Here is an 18194-nt window from a genome sequence, read left to right as displayed (position 1 = left end):
AAGTAAGTAAGTAAGTAAGCTTAAAATCCAGCACTAGTCTGACACTTTGTTCTATTATGGTCCCTTGTATGTTGCTGTGATGCTGAAAGCTATGTCATTGATATTTTAAATACCAGCAGGGTCACCCAAAGTGAACCGGTTTCATTAGAGCTTCCAAACTAAAAATAGACTACAAAGAAGGGAGAGCCTCTCAATTTCAGAGGGATTAGCCTCTAAGAATTCTATGGGTAGCAAGGTAACAGTCAGTTACTGAAAACCTAATGAGTAGAAGCAGAACAATGTCAGAGATAAAGTCAGAAGATGGGCCCCTGAAGTCTAAAGACCCGCAAAATACACCTGAGGTAGAGCTGCCTTGCAACGTGGAGTTGACCATAGTGACCTGGATACAATAAGTCTAAGGGAGTAAAGCACTGGAAACTTTATTTTGCTTAAGAGCAAGACTCAACATGAGAAGAAACAGCTGGAAACATCAACTAATAATTAGAACATGGAATGAATGAATTGTGAACCTGTGAAAATTGGAAGTCTTCAAAAATAAAATGGAATGCATAAAGATCCATAACCTAGTGAATTATAGATAATCCATAAATTAAAAACCAGCTATTAGTGAGATGAATTGGACAGGTGTTGGCCATTCAGAATCAGAATTTCATACGGTTCACTATGCTGGGAGTGACACAATCGAGAGGAATGGTGTGCTTTCATTTTCAAAAAGAACATTTCAAGATCTTGGTAATGTCTATTTTCATACAAGAAAAGTCAATCAACACAAATATTACTATTCAAATTTATGTATCAATCACTAAAGCTAGTGATACAGATATTGAAGAATTCTACAATTGTGTTGAGTCTTAAATTGATCAAATATGTAATCAAGATGAATAATTGGCATTTGGAATACAAAAGTTGGAAACAAAGAGGAAGGAGAAAAATATGACCTTCATGCTAAAAATGAAGCCAAGATTCCATGATTGAATTTTTCAAGACCAATGATTTCTTCATCACAAACACCCTTTTCAGCAACACAAAAGTTAACTACACACGTGGACTTCTTCAGATAAAATACAAATAAATCAAATTAACTACATCTGAGGGAACAGACCATGGAGAAGCTCAGTAACAGAAGCTCAATATCAGGCCAGGGGTTGCCTGTGGAAAGATTACCAATTGCTCATGTGCAAGTTATGGCTGAAATTGTAGATAATAAAATAAGTCCGTGAGAGTCAAAATATGACCTTGAGTATGTCATACCTGAATTTTAAGAACATCTCAAGAACAGATTAGAGGCATTAAATAGTAATAACAGAAGACCTCGGGAGCAATGGGATTAGAACAAAAACATTAATACATGAAGAAAGGAAAAGGTCATTAAAAATACAGGGCACCAGCCTGTGTGACCACGAGCTGTCAAAGGAATCAGGTATCAAGTATCAAAGAACAAAAAATCATGATTGTAAATGTGGGTGAGTGCAGAGTGGAGATTCAAAGCCCATCAGTAGGCAACTGGACACCCCCTTACTGAAGGGTTGTGGGGAGGAGGTGAGCCAGTCAGGGTGCAGTGTAGCAATGATGAAACATATAACTTTCCTCTAGTTCTTAAATGCTTCCTCCCCCCCACTATCATGATCCCAATTCTACCTTACAAATCTGGCTAGAGCAGAGGATATGCATTGGTACAGACAGCAACTGGAAACACAGGGAATCCAGGACAGATAACTTCTTCAGGACCAGTGGTGAGAGTGGCGATGCCTGGAGGGTGGAGGGAATGTGGGGTAGAAAGGGGGAACCGATTATAAGAACTACATATAGCCTCCTCCCTGTGGGATGGACAGCAGAGAAGAGGGCGGGGGAGACATCGGACAATGTAACATACGACAAAACAATAATAATTTATGAATTATGAAGGGTTCATGAAGGATGGGGGAGTGGGAAGGGAGGGGGAAAATGAGCAGCCGATATTAAGGGCTAAAGTAGAAGGCAAATGTTTTGAGAATGATGATGGCAACAAATGTATATATGTGCTTGACACAATGGATGGATGTATGGATTGTGATAAGAATTGTATGAGCCCCCAATAAAATGATTTTTAAAAAATACAGAGCGGGGGAGGAGGGAGGAAAGTTCTAAGTGGATGTCAGAAGAGAATCTGAACCGTGCTCTTGTTTGAAGAGCAGCTGCTGCAAATGGAAGAAGTGATACAGTAAAAGACCTGAACAGAAAATCTCAAAGCGCAGCTTGAGTAGAGAAAATGTCAAATATTATAAAGAAATGTGCAGAGACCTAGAGTTGGAAAACCAAAAAGGGCACACATGCTCAGGATATCTGAGACTGAGAAAAGTTCCACTTGAATTACAATATTGAAAAATTCTATGGGAAAAATATTCAATAATGAAGGAAGCATCAATAAACGATGGAAAGAATATGTAGAGTCCTTGTACCAAAAAGAACTGGTCAGCATGCACCATTTTGAGAGGTCGCGTATGAGCAAGGACCAGTGGTGCTGAAGGAGAGATCTGTCCCTGGAAGAAGACAGCCCGCGTGGTGAAGTTGAGAAAGTGGAAGGCCCTTGACACGAAGGCATGCCACAGTGGCTCAAGTAATGGTTTCAGGCATAAACACAATTGTGAGAACGGCACAGGACCAGGTCATGTTTTGTCCTGTTTTGCATAGGGGCGCTATGAACAGGAATTGACCGGATTGCACCTAACAACAACAGTAACCCCGATGGCATTGTATTGGGAATTTTCATGGTTTCTAAAGAACAATGCGGCCCTGTTGGCTGGGTGTGGGGCTGCCAACCACAAAGCCAGTGGTCCCAAACTACTAGCTTCCCTAGGGAGAGGGATGAAGCCATGTGCTCCCTATAAAGATGTTCAGCCTCAGAAAGTCTGTATAGAGACTCTCTGTGTCAGAATCAACTCGATGGCAGTCAACTTTTGATTTTTTATTATTTTATAAAACTAGTTACCTACTTGTGACTACCGGTAATCCTTAACTATAATATTTTATCTGATTTCAAAGTTATTTCCTTTGAGATCTACGCATAATTGCTTATGACGTGAACCATCAGATCTTCAGGGGACTTCCCGTATTTGCCAATGCAACTAAAATTAGTTTCCTATCTATTTTTAATGCACATTAGATCAAAATTTAATATATATGTTTTCTCCATTCCAAAGAAAAAGTTATACTGTAATAGGTACAAGAACTTGAAATTTAAAACATCTAATGTGTATGATATGATCTCTTTCTCGTGGGCTATTATTAGGTCCTTTTCATTTCATCAAAAGTAAACCAAACACATATCTCATCCAACAGCTCTCAACTATCAATGAACAACAAACCTCTTTGCTAAATTGCAAGAGAAAATGCAAAAACATCAACATATACTAGCATACTCTAATACCATGTATATGGAATAATAAAGTCAATTTAGTTCAACATATCAAATATAAACTTGCTATTAGTCTATTGAGTTTGATAATTAATTTTCAATAAAAAGTAAACTTAAACTTCATATAGAATAATCTGATATGGTGATAGTCATAATCTATATACAACACATAAAGTCACACCAAACTAATAAATATAAAGGAGAAATATTAATATTTTTCTGCTTAAGTAGCATATCTAATCACATTGCCATTTGGTCTGTAAAAGACAACACACACGTACATACAATTTGTAAGGATCTTATCATTAACACATATTCACCTTTTCTTACAGTATTAAAATTATTATAAAACTTTCTCTTCTAGGATAAATGCAAACTTGGATAATACACAAGAATATGTTATCATAGCTTAAAATGTCCTTCACCTCAATAATATTGGTATTAATGTTAAATTTAAATATTTCTTCCAGTTTTCTACTCAAAAATAAAGCATCTTAGAAGAAATCGGGATTTCTAGGAACAGAGGAAAGCTCACCTTATTACAAAATTGTGACTGTCAATCTCCTTTCCACATTCGCTATCTAGAAGAATACCAGAATTTCCAACAACTGCACAGGTCTTAAATCTGCGATTTTTCATTGGTGAAACTTCAGGTAGGAGGCTATGCAGATCATGGGAAATATTTAGTGTCCGACGCCTGTCGAGCACATAGTGTATGACATCACCAGGCTTAAAACTGCTCTTGACCACGGAGACATCTCTTTCGGCATCTAGGAAACGAAGTATGTTCTTCCTGCATGTGGAAAACGAGCACATTAATGCCAACATGCCCTAGAAGTGGTGATGGCATTTATAAAGGAAGACATGATGAAATATAAATAGGTAAACCACAAGTTTTAAACTATAATTACCTGATATTTTAACCAGGAATTTAGTAGACATCATGGGGAATGCCATGCATTTTTAGAATCATTTACACAGGGTTTGTTAATGATTTTATAAGCAGATATAGAATAAATACCTATTTTTAAAGCACGAAAGAACACATCATCTAGCACATATAGGGTGAAATCAGTTTAATATATTAAATGCAGTTGCTAAAAGTTGCCTTTATATGAGCAAATATTCTGCAAGCTTTAATGACACCAGTTTGTTTATTTTTCAGCCATCTGCTTATTTTAATGCCACGTCATTAAGATAACTTGTAGTTGGTTAGCTTAAGTCGTGTCAGCTCCTCGACCATCGAGTTGACTCTGATTCACAGCAACCCTAAACAACAGAGGAGAACTGACCCATAGGGCTTCTGGCGCTGGAAATATTTAAGGAGACGGATTATTTCATCGCACATTCACAACGTAGCTGGTGGGTTTACTTAACCCACTGTAACACCAGGGTTTGTTCATCTCCATTAAGAGGATTAAAATTGCTAATAAACCCACCTAAAGCAATCTGTATATTATATATATATACACTATGGATATGTGAAGCATAAAAAGTACAGCCCCCTAAGTGCATATGAAAAGTATCCTTCAAGCTTAACAAACAAGGAGATTTGAAGAAAAGATTTACTACACTAAGTATGGCAGAGAGGGGTAATTATTCCTTCTGTCTTTTCTTCTCTTGTCTTTAGAATTTGAGTGTTCTTAGTTTTATTTTGGCACTTGGCTTCTCATCGAGGACCTTTACATTTCTCTCTGGCTGTTTGATCCTTTCCGTTTGTTTTCTTCAATGGCAATGTAAGTGGATCGGGACGGTGTGGAAGAGAAATACATTTGCTTGAGACACTCTATTTTAAGTACTCTTGTTTTGCGTATCTCATATCTTATAAAACTTGATAACAGATGTGAAATGCTACACAAACAACGAAAAGCAAAAATATGTCATCTACTAAATTGTTACACGATGGAAAATGAGAGAAGAGACATAGGTGGCATGAAAGCTAATGCCCTTTAACATAATAATAATATTATATTATATTACAGGAAGACACCTGAAAAAGTTGTTGAATGCAACATTTTAGGACCTGTCCCCTGTAGCGAATAAACGAGTTCCCTTTGGAGAAGTGGTTGCAAAGTGTTTGTATGCTGGGTTATAGTGGTTGCTGTTTTAGCAAGGCATTAAAAGAGATGAAGTCAGGCATGTAATAGCCAAGTTTCCAGCAGAGATGGAAGGGAATACATCTCTGGAAATGACCTGCAATCTAAACTGTGTGAGAATCTAGCAATTTGGACATTCCAGATGTACCCCAATTAGCAAGAGATATATCTGTCAAATGTAATATTTTAGCATCAAATAGGAAGTTGCTTTACCATCCAAATGTATAGTTGGAAATGACTTATGGATGTCCTGGAATAATTAGAGGAATTAGAAGACTTAAGAAGTGTGTTCAGAAGGAATAGTTGAATAGGATGAAGTGCAACTATCGAAAAGATAATGGCCAAGAAGCCTAATACGTTTGTTTGATTGTTTGTCTATTTTGCAGAGCAACCACAGACTATTAAATATAATAAAGGAAGCACACACGTTGGAAGACGGAAAAGATGACTTGGAGTTATTAAAAATAAAACCCATATGCATATCAAAAACTTCATTAAAAGATTTCATGGAGGAAAATTGGGGGGAAATATTTAGTAGTGACATAACAGATAAGGGACTAATTACTAAAATCTATAGAATTTTGCAACACCTCAAAAAGGAAAACAACAACAACAGATAATCTAACAGTTGAGCAAAGGACTTGAATAGACAATTCACAAAGGATGATACTCACGTGAATGACTAATAGACATGAGGAAATGCTCATCATCACTAGCCATCTGGGAGATGCAAATTAAAACAGCAGACCACACCCCCGCCTCTCTCAGACACACACAAGAAAACCCACCCTCAGTGCCACTGGGTTGATGTCCGCTCATAGCCACCCTGAAGCATAGGACAGAACTGCCCCTGTGAGTTTCTGAGACAAAAACTGTTTATGGAAATGAAATACCCACTCTTTCTCCCAGGGAGCAGTTGGTGGACCTTGCCAATTCCAGTCCAATGCATAAGCACTATGCCATAGGGGATTGTTTGGGGAAAACAACAAAACAAAAACAGAGACCAACAAATGCTTGAGAGGGTGTGAAGACATTGGAAATCTTGTACACTGTTTGTGAGCTTGTGAATATGTACAACCATGTGGAAAGTGATATGGCACCACCTAAAACAACTGGGAATAGAAATACTACATGACCCAGCAAGACATCCACGGGGCACACACCCAAAATAAATAAGAGACGGCAGAACACACATATTCCGTGCTCATTGCAACACAGTTCACATATGGCAAGAAGCTATGACCAGTCAAAATGCCCATCAGTAGAAGAATGAATAAAAACACTGGTACATACACACAATGGAATACTATGCATCCTTAAAAAAAACTGATGAAACCATGAAGCATCTCATGACATGAATAGGCCTGGAAACCGTTTTGCTGATGAAGTTAGTCAATCACAAAAGACAAATACTGTATGAGTGCACTAAAGTTAAACGTCAAGCCAAAGGCAGGTTTCTGTTATCAGAGGATGTAATCATCTAAACTGTTCTCCCAAACAATGAGGTAGAGGGCCTACCTCGCATCCTTGAGCCATAGATCATCCCTATATACGTACATCTTAAAAACCATTTAAACATAGGAGACCTCATCTCAGCTGAGGTCAGATTTTAGTATGGGAGGAGACAACACTGTGCTAAGGTCACACCAAACCGACAGACATCAGAGTGATGAGGCAGGATGCAGAGAGAGGGGCATGTATGTCTTGGGAGACAATTACATTTCAGTTGGTGAGTAAACTGGGAGAAGCAACCTCCCATTGGGGGTCGTAGGAGGGGAAACATCTAATGAGTTTTTGAGAGAATTATATTGCTAATGAAACCATGAACCTGGCTCATAAAATCTGGAATTGTTTTACACAAATATATACAAGCATGTAGTCATAAGAAGTCATCTCAGACATTCTAATCTAAATTGAAAGGTGGATGTTTAAGTGTCCTTATTGTAAACATAATTTAGAAGCACTAAAAAGGTGTCATTATTAGAACACTAGTGATTTTTGCCTCGAGGTAAAACCTCCCCCTCCCCCCACCCCAGTGATTTTCCCCTGACTGCCATCAAATCTATTCTGACTCATAACAACTCAAAATAGCTTTAGAGGTAGTGAACCTTTACCAGAGCAGGCAGCTGCCCCTTGCAGTAAACACCTACAGAGCCATCAGGGACTCAAAAAGTATCAGTATTATAATATTTGCGATAGAATATTATATTTTACCCACCACAATCTTGTGCTATATGACTGGCCACTCCACTAGAAGAATAATTCTTCAATTTACATTTATAGGCCAGCACCACTACTATCAAATAAGTCTATAAGATAATTAATTCCTGTCTCTCTGTTTTATTGTTTGGCTTTGCTTGCTTGTTATTCCTCTACAGGTAACAGTTCAGTGTGTGATCTAATTAGAAAGGTAAGCTGTAAACCTGATTTTGCCACATTGTATACACAACACACATGCTCGAGAGCTCTCTGATAAAATAATACCCTTACTGCTTTTTGCCTCAATTATTGAAAATATTAAGTTGAGGAGAAATGGAATTTACATTAGAGAAAATCTGTACAAAGAACTAGCAAAGAAAATCACAAAAGCAGATAGAAATACTATCAGGGAGCATGGTAGTGAATGGTAACATAAGACAGACAATATAAGAAGATAATTATCTATGAAATCAGAAACAGAGGATATCTATAGTGCAGAAATTTGATAAATCTTTCATTTTATCAAACATTTAATGGTTTTCTCATGTGAACAGCTAACACTAAGAGTAATGATATACAGAATCTTTTCAAATAGTTAACTACTATTTTCTGTGGGGCTGGCGGGTGAAAACTAAGTAATGTCTGACACCTGCATTTAAACCAAAATTTTGATTTCCTGGGACAATGATGGGTCTGGGTCTGAAATAAAGACTTCACAAATGTGGTCATCTCCCTAAATTTGCTGGTGTTATTTCCTATGAACATAATTTAGGTGTGTTTGAAGATGTGCATTTTCAAGTAGTGGCATGGTACAAACTTGAAATGCATAGATTAGGGGTCCTGGTTTGGAAAAAGACTTAAATTTTTTTTTTTATTAGCACATTATCCATATAACATACAATTCAATAATTCAAACATCTCAAGAATAGTTGTACAATCATTACCACAATCAATTTTAGAACATTTTCTTCTCTTTGGCTTGAAAATTCAAAAAGGGAAAATCCCTTGTATGAGTCAGAAAGTTGTCATAAATACTTGTCAACTGATAATAGATGGGGATTTCCAATAACAGTATCTTTGCTGTTTTAGAGAAAATTAGCAGCATAATATATTAAAGAATGTCTTAAATTCCCAAGTATTAGAATTTAGGGAAAATCAATAATAAAAAGGGATCTATAAGCATTTATAAGAGTGTTAAAAGATGTCATATCATCTAAAAGGTAAAAAATAATGATTAATAGGACTATTAAGTGCAGATGATATCAGTCTAGATGGTCTTCCAGTGATGTGACAGAGGCTCAGCAGTGTTCAGTAAGGGATAATACCGTAAAGTGTACTAGGTAAAACACAGTAAATTTCCTTTGCAAAAAAGAAGAAAAATTAGAAAGTTACGTAGACTAATCAAAATATAAATATGTAAAAAGTTATTAGGTGAAACAGAACAACTGCGTATAGATTTTCCCTTTTGAAACTGATAAAGAAGAAACCTTGCCTGACTTCAGTGTGTTCTCTTTTTTATATTGAGCCAAACTTGCAGTTTCCATTTTAGGGCTGAAATCTATGCATGGAAAACTATCTGAGCTATGATTCCTGGTGCAGATTGCCAGAAGATTTTAAATAATTATTATGAATCAGTCATATTGTGACTTAATATTCTTTGGAAACAGTAAAGGGAGGTTTGAGTTTTTTGTTTTTGTTTTATTTCCCTCTAGGAAGTTATGAGCATTTTTAGACAAGCGATGTAATGAACTATTAAAACGCTCTGTGGGTTTGTCAAGGCTAGTTGTGTTCAGATGGAATATCTATGAAAAATACAAATTAGCGCTTAAATAAACTTAGCTTAATGCCATTGGAAAAACTATTGTAGCTGCATGAAACTGAAATGACACTGTATCACCATGTGCTCAGAAGATAATTGATATGAATGAAAACAGCAGGTTAAAAGAAATTACTTCACAAGAGAGAGAGGAACAGAATAAAATTCAATTGAAGTCCTGGGTTCTAAACCTAACATGAATCAACAAAACTAATCTTTAATATGCAATTGGTACAAGCACAAGTTTGTGACTTTGTTGTTTTTTGTTTGCCGTGTGTGGTGTGTGGTCAAGTTATTACTAGATATTCAAAATGGAAGGTTGTGTTTGTGTGTGTGTGTGCAGGACTTAAAAGAACCAAAGCAAAACTCCACAGATCTTTGAACTGTTATTTTCAGAAAATAATCTACCTTTTGAAACTCCATGAACTAAGCAAACACCTAAACTCAGCAACTGCTTTAATGATAAAGACAACTGAAAAAAACTAAAATTATGTTTCACTCTCAGTGAGACCAAAAATCCTAGTCATAGCAATTATTTTTGGCTAGGCAATGTTGCCTCAAACTGAAAGGTTGGTTGAGACAGTTGAACTGACAAAAATAGATGCAATACAGAAACTTTTCAATTAAATTTTAAATTAAAACTTCCCTTTCAGCACCACTCATCACTTGAAATAGTAACTACAAAGTCCTGGAGAATTATGCTACTAAGCATTGTTTTCACTTGCACACTGTGAAATACAGCTAAGCTAGCACCAGGTGCAGCTCTCTTCTCTGAAGGTTCTGGTCAACAAAACGCTCATGCACTGTGGCAATTAAAATTAATCAAGTTACATTGCTGACCCCATCAGAAAGTATTTTATGTGTCAAACCTTCAGGCAGAATACAACATAAGCTGAGAAGCAAATAAGAAATCAATTGTTGTAAACCTTAGATAGTGACTTCTGAATGAATGCTAGGGAGCACTATGGCAAATCTATGATAAAGCTATTGTAAATATATTATAATAAAACAGTAACAAATTGATTTGTTATACACAGTCTTTTGGAATGCCATGAGAACAGATATTTCTGACTATTGTTTACAAATATTAACTTGGTATAGAAATAGCATTATGAAGAACAGACAAAAATGTCACATAATAAAAACTGAGAAGAAAATTCTTGTTTTACTAAAAAACAAAGTCACAATAATATAAGTAGAAGCCAAACTAAATGACTAGGAGACTCTAACCATTAGGTACATCAAAGTTTCAGCCCAATAACAAAACAAAACAAACAAAAAAACACAAGACAAGGGGGAAAAATTGGCACCAATATATATGGCACGTGACTAATCTCTAAAATATATAGAAAACGTCTACACTGCCAATTGCAGAAAGACAAACAATCCAGCTTAAAATGTGTACAGGAGACATAAGCAGAGACTTCACCAAAGAAGACATTCCGTCCTCCAACTGAAGGAGTGTTCTCAAATGTCAGGCAGGAAAAAACACACTCACTGCCATTCAGTCCACACAGACTCTCAGTAACACCACAGGACAGGGGTGAACGGCCCCTGCGGGTGTCTGAGATTATAACTTGGTACGGGAGTAGAAACCCCCATTTTTCTTCTGAAGCTGGTGGTTTTGAACTGCTGACTTTGCAGTTGGCAGCCCCCTTTGAAACCACTACCCCACCATGGCTCGTATTACCCATGAGCACTCTCATCCACTGCTGGCATAAAATGTTGAAATTAGGAATACCATAGGATCCAGCAATTGTACTGTGCTGTATATATTCTAGAGAAATAGAAGCCATGATACAAATAGATATATACACCCATCTGCATAGCAAAAAAAAAGATGAGAACTCTGTAAAAGCTCACCAACTTAAGAATGCATAAACAAACTTTGATACATACAAGGAAACACTATGCCATGCTGAAGAATAGTTATTCATCTACAACACACTGAGAATGTGGATTAACCTGGAGGCTACCATGCTGAATAAAGTAAGACAATCACAAAGGACATATTTGTATGAGATTACTATTATAAAAAGTCAACAAAACATTTTCATACACAAAAAACATTCTTTTACAGTTACTGGGAGTGGTGAGGAGGGACAATAAATGACTAATTTGAATACAAGAGAAGGCGATATTCTTGAAGAGAGAGATCAGCAAACTATGATGGAAGTCAATGAGATGAGTATAAGAAGACAGATCTGAACATGAAATAACACAAAAGGTTTAAATGACTATGACAACAACAACAACAAAATTATTTTAACTCATAGTAATATTATATAGGGTTTCAATGCAGTAAACCTTTTCAGGAGCAGGTAGCCTGTCATCTTTCTCTACTGATCTGAAGGTTAACAGTCCAATGTTCACCCAATAGCACCCTTAAGTCTTCTCAGACCTGCTGCTTAATAATTAAGCATTGGAAAATACTTAGTTGCAAGAAAGTGTTTGCTATGCCAATCCTGAACAGAAATACTTGAAGATTAGCTCTTCAGACTCCACTTAAAAAATCAATAGGCAAAACAATTTTTAAATAACAATTTTTCTAAAGGATATTATTTTCAATCCTGGTTTCTATTTTTGTTAATCATTTTATTGGGGGCTTGTACAACTCTTACCACAATCCATACATCCATCCATTGTGTCAAGCACTTTTGTACATTTGTTGCCATCATCATTCTCAAAACATTTGCTTTCTACTTGAGCCCTGGGTATCAGCTCCTCATTTTTACCCCTACCTCCGTGCTCCCCCCTTCCCCCGGAGCCCTTGATAATTTATAAATTATTATTATTTTGTCATATCTTACACCATTCTATGTCTCCCTTCCATCCCCCAGGGAAGAGATTATATGTAGATTCTTGTAAGCTGTTCCCCCTTTCTCCCTCACCTTCCCTCTACCTTCCTGGTATCACCACTCTCACCACAGGTCCTGAGGGGGTCATCTGTCTTGAATTCCAATTCCTATCTGTACCAGTGGATATCCTCTGGTCCAGCCAGATTTTGTAAGGTATTATTCTTAAAAGTCTAGTCTAACTAAGTTATTAGCATCATAAAAACAACCTAAATTATGAATTTTCATTGTCTTCTAAGCAAACCCATTTTGGAATTCTCTTGAGTAAAGACAAATACACTATTCTAAAGTCTGATTTCATACTAAGTAGTTCAAACTGACTAGTTCTATACATGATTTATATCTAAAGACAAGTTCATTCTAGCATTGGTGGTCAAGCAAATTTAAAGAGAAAAGAAAGTTCAATTCTAACACAAGCATATAAAATTAATTTAACATATCAATGCAAATAAAATATTTGGTTAAAGAATAAGTGTGTTGCAATGAGTAGTTAACATGTTATGCTTCATTTTATAACACATTTCAAAAAGTTGAAATATTATGGATGGTTATTAATTCATACAACAAACATACACAACACAGAGGCTGTCTTCTCTTTTCTTCTAATTATAAACTCTCAGTTATAAGAGTGTATCTCTCATGTTCTTTTAGTAATGTCACTATCAGATAAAATGCACTGATGCAATAGCTACAACAACGGGCTCAAAGAAGAACAATTTTGGACAGTATTTCCATCTGTTGTACAGCAGGTAGCTATGAGTTGACAGCAATTGGAAGACACCTAACAACATCATGTTGATTTAACTGATAAACCTTAACCCCCAATCCACTGCAATTTACTGCAACTCCTTAGGACAGAGTCTAACTCTTTCAAAGGATTTCCGAGGCTGTGAATCTTTATGAAAGCAGACAGCCTTGCCTTTCTCCCACAAGGCAGTTGGTGGTTTCAGACCACAGAACAGAGGTCAGCAGCCCAACACTGAAACACTGAGCCAGCAAGCTCACTGCTATAGAGTTGACTCAAATTCATAGGCAGTGGGGTGGGACCATAGAACTGCTCCTTTGGTTTCCAAGACTTCAGATCTTTACATTAGGCAGCCTCATCCTTTTCCCTTGGAGCGATAGTAGTTAGCACCTTATGTGTAGTCCATGTACCACCAAAGCACCCTGTGCTTGCAGGACTCCTTAAATGCCCCCAGAACACCTATGCTGCCAGGTAAACCAACTGAAGACAAATGTGTGCATAAGCAAATGTGGTGCAGAAAGGTCTTGGCGCCCGGCTATCAAAAGATATAGCATCTGTGGTCTTAAAGGCTTGCAGGTAAATAAGCAGCCATCTAGCTCAGAAACAACAAAGCGCACATGGAAGAAACACACCAGCCTGTGTGACCATGAGGTGTAGAAGGGATCAAGTATCAGGCATCAAAGAACAAAAAATCATTTCACTGTGTGCCCACCTTCCCGATATGATCACTGAAGACAAATGTGTGCATAAGCAAATGTGGTGAAGAAAACTGATGGTGCCCGGCTATCACAAGATATAGCATCTGGTGTCTTAAAGGCTTGAAGGTAAATAAGTGGCCATCCAGCTCAGAAGCAACAAAGCCCACATGGAAAAAGAACACCAGACTGTGTGACCACGAGGTGTCGAAGGGATCAGGCATCAGGCATCAAAGAACAAAAAATCATATCATTGTAAATGAAGGTGAATGCTGAGTGGAAACCCAAAGCCCATCTGTAGGCAATTGGACACCCCCTTACTGAAGGGTCGCTGGGAGGAGACGAGCCAGTCAGGATGCAGGGTAGCAACAATGAAACGTGCAACTTTCCTCTAGTTCTTAAATGCTTCCTCACCCCCCACTATCATGATCCCAATTCTACCTCACAAATCCGGCTAGACCAGAGGATATACACTGGTACAGATAGGAACTGGAAACACAGGGAATCCAGAGCGGATGATCCCTTCAGGACCAGTGATGAGAGTGGCGATACTGGGAGGGTGGAAGAAGGGTGGGGTGGAAAGGGCGAACCGATTACAAGGTTCTACATATAACACCCTCCCTGGGGAATGGACAACAGAAAAGTGGTTGAAGGGAGACGTCGGACATTGTGAGATATGACAAAATAATAATAATTTATAAATTATAAAGGGTTCATGAGGGAGTGGGAAGGGAGAGGGGAAAATGAGGAGCTGATATCAAGGGCTCAAGTAGAAAGCAAATGTTTTGAGGATGATGCTGTCAACAAATGTACAAATGTGCTTGACAAAATGGATGGATGGATGGATTGTGATAAGAGTTGTAAGATCCTCCAATAAAATGAATAAAAAAAATAGAAAAAGCCTAAGATACGTGAAGGGTTGCATTAACAATAAAGCAACTCACTGCCATGGCATCAGTGCGCACTCACGGCATTGCTATAGGACAGGGTAGAATTGCCCTGATGTGTTTCCAAGACTGTAACTCTTTACCAGAAAGCACCGTTTTTTAACCCCCAGAATGGCTGGTGGTTTCAAACTGCTGACCATGAGTATTGCAGCCCAATGTGTAACCAAAACCCTACCAGGACTACACCAAATTAAGTCAGATATGAAATCTTACCCCTACCCTACACCTACTTAAGTCAGCTATGCAAACTTTGTTTCAGGGAACTTGCCTCCAAGCACTAAAAGAACATAATATCTAGCTTCTTCTAAAAACAAATATTATTAAGTGGGTCTTAACACATACATCATTTCATTCCATAATTCAATCATGCCCAGCAGAATTGTACATTTGCTACCACAATCAGTTTCCAAAGATTCCTTTTCTACATGAACTCCTTGACATTGTCTCCCCTTCAGCCCACCACCACACTGTACTTCCTTCCCCCCCAAACACTTATTCTAATTGCTAGCTCTATAGGTTCATCAATCCTGGGTTTCGTATAGCGAAACATGAAAAAATATATATAATACATCTTCAAGACGGTGAGCCCCACTGACCTAACACCTCTGAGATACAGCCTAATATATACAAACAAAACCCAAACCAAACAACAGAAACCAAAAATACAGACAAATTTAAAATAAAATTAGATCTAGTGTGCATGATAGGGAGGATCTTCTAGCTACGTTTTAACTGATCAAGTCAAATGTATGCCTTTGATCTTCTGTAATCAACTCTCTAATGCTGTCTGTTCAGCAACCACTTTTCTCCTATTACCTCAATTGTGGCGAGAGGGAGTTCGCTGGAGGCTTATTTCCTATGTAGCTCTAGCTTCCTTTGGGCTTCTGAACTAAGGTCTTGTTTGTCATTGAAAAGATATCCTAGTAACAAATAAGAAGTCCTAAACCGCCATAAACAAATGAAAAGACCCTCGCCTGATATTTGGCCCAGTATTTAGTAAAATTTTACAACAAAAAAAGTTTCTTCCATTTTGTTATTTTAGAGCCGGTAGAATGTCATTTATTCCATAAAAGTGCATTTCATACCACTTCTTTTAGTAGAAGCTCTGGTAGAGTAGCGGCTTTTTATTGGTCTGCTAACCACAAGCTCAGCAACTCAAAACCAATGCCACTCAGTGGGGAAAAGATGAGGCTTTCTGTTCCCTTAAACCAACAGAGGTAGTTGTGCTCGGTCCTAGAGAGCGGCTGTGAGCTGGAATCGACTTGACGGCAGTGAATTTCATTTGAATGTCTGTTTGTCTGTTTACTATAAGTAGTCTGGGTGGCATCATAGTTACCCATTGGACTACTTACCACAACCTCAGCGGTTCAAAATGTTGGCGTCAAGGAGAGGCTTTCTACTCCCATAAACAGTTAGTCTTAGAAACCCACAGAGACAGTTCTACACTGCCCTATCTGGTCAGTATGGGTCAGAATCAACTCAATAGTGAGTTTTTGTTACAAAATATAATCCTCTAAGGAGTGCATTGAGTAATAAAGAACTGACCCACCATTGTGAGAGTACTGGACTTAAATGTTGATCCTACCAGTAACAAGATTTGTCATTTCAGATTAGCTTTTGGCTGTGGGTAAGTACTGTTGAGCATATTTTACCTCAGAGTGGCTCCATGTGGTACAGGAGAACTGCCCCGCGGGGTTTCCTAGGCTGTAATCTTTATAGGCACAGACGACAAGGTCTTTCTCATAGGGAGCCGCTCAATGGCTTTGAACCCACAACCTTTCAATAGCATTAGAGTGTTTAAGTACTGGTTAAGCGCTGGTAATTTATTGAACTAGAAGATGGTGTCAGAAATGTACGAGGACTTTTTTCTACAGCAAACCTAAACCTGACGCAAAATTATTTTTGACAAATAAGCATATCCTATGATAAATTTGCAATTAAATTTAGTTAGCCTGAAAATCGAAGAATTTGGGTATATCATGTTTCTAAGAGTTGAAAATATTTTTTTCTAATAATGATATGATTAATATCTTCTGATGGGCAGCTGAACGCATACGTATCTATACATTCATATTTGGTATTTCTGCTTCTTTGGATTTCCATTCAACATATTAAAAGTGAGAGGAAAATACATAAAAGTAACCAAAAGATAGAAAATAATGTTGTGCCAAGTATTGAACACGTAAACCAATGTCTGTGTACACTATTCACAGATTAGCTCACAACAGGTGACGCATCTTAAGTGCATCAATTTTTTAGCTTTCAGTGATAAAGATCGAACTTGACCTATCAATAAAATCAAATCTTTAAAGTCAAGTTAATTATTTTAATAGCGAAGTTATCTGCAAAATGCATGAACTCTGTTTTGATGAATCTTCAAGGTACAAAGAACTAATACAGGGAACTATCTTTTTAGACAGCTTCCCGGAGGTATTGATATGTAATGAATTTTTATGAATCACTTCTGAGTATCTTATGAAAATAGCAGAGTGTGGGTAGAAATTAATAAGAAAGATAATTTGTCAGTAAATGTAGGGGACAACAATTTATCTTCAGTGACTATTTTATATTTTAATGTAAATATATAATCAATACTCTAGGAATGTCAAAGAGCATTTTAAGTTTCAGGAGGTGTTTTAGTTTTTAGGTTTGGGGGATGGGGTTGAGAAAAATGCAAGCATGTTTCAATTATAGACGATTAAAAATCATTAGTGGTAATGCTTTTATCGCACCTCTGGTGATGTAGTGTTTACACACTGGACTGTTAAGTGCAAGATCAGCAGTTCAAGGCCATCAGTCACTCTGAGGGAGAAAGTCAGGCCTTTCTACTCCTTTAAATAGTTGCAGTCCCGGAAAAGCACAGTGGGTTTTCTACCCTGGTCTATGGAGTTGCTATGAGCTGGCATCGATTTGATGGCATGGTGGCAGTGAGTCTGTTGTTGTTGTTTTTTAAGTGTCTTTATTGAACATTCCAAACTTTAATTTTTAAAACATTTGTAAGTTATACCTAAACCCATGTAACAACACAAAGTGATATTGTTCTTCACAGTTGCTAGAAAGTTGGTGAAACCAAGAGGAACAATGATTAGCCCAAATGCTCCATGATTTGTTTTCCATATAATTAAGAAAAAGAAAAACCTTTCAAAAACTAAGCCAACAATGAGACACTTTTACATTATAAAATTTGTATTACGGGTGTCAAACTGATTAGGACTTACTACTCAGTGTCTCTTATAGGCAATTATAATTTTTTATGAAATGTTTGCACCTCATAGAATGATAGTTTCATAAATTATTCCTTCCTTGAAGGAAACTGACAACTTTGTATATATTATTCAATATTTACTCAATATTTTATTGTTTGCTTTTTTATCTGCTAATGAGAAGCACATAAAAATGGTACTAAAAATTCATTCATATCACTGGCAGGTATAACTGAAAATATAT

At 37.2% G+C, this 18194-nt stretch overlaps 1 protein-coding gene across 1 annotated transcript in view; it reads right to left on the bottom strand.

Annotated features, from left to right (window-relative positions):
• Positions 1-18194, bottom strand: part of ST8SIA4 (ST8 alpha-N-acetyl-neuraminide alpha-2,8-sialyltransferase 4) — a 145257-nt gene that overhangs the window by 113583 nt on the left and 13480 nt on the right. Inside the window, exon 3 of the mRNA XM_004706596.2 lies at positions 3930-4187. Within this exon, the coding sequence (XP_004706653.1) occupies positions 3930-4187 (258 nt within the window). The remainder of the gene's footprint in view (positions 1-3929; positions 4188-18194) is intronic.

The sequence above is a fragment of the Echinops telfairi genome, unplaced genomic scaffold (assembly GCF_000313985.2).
Source record: "Echinops telfairi isolate 266 unplaced genomic scaffold, ASM31398v2 ScPeMD7_7469;HRSCAF=8507_1, whole genome shotgun sequence".
Classification (NCBI taxonomy): domain Eukaryota; kingdom Metazoa; phylum Chordata; class Mammalia; order Afrosoricida; family Tenrecidae; genus Echinops; species Echinops telfairi.
The sequence above is the reverse complement of the archived record's forward strand: the minus strand, read 5'-3'. Positions and strand labels throughout refer to the sequence as shown.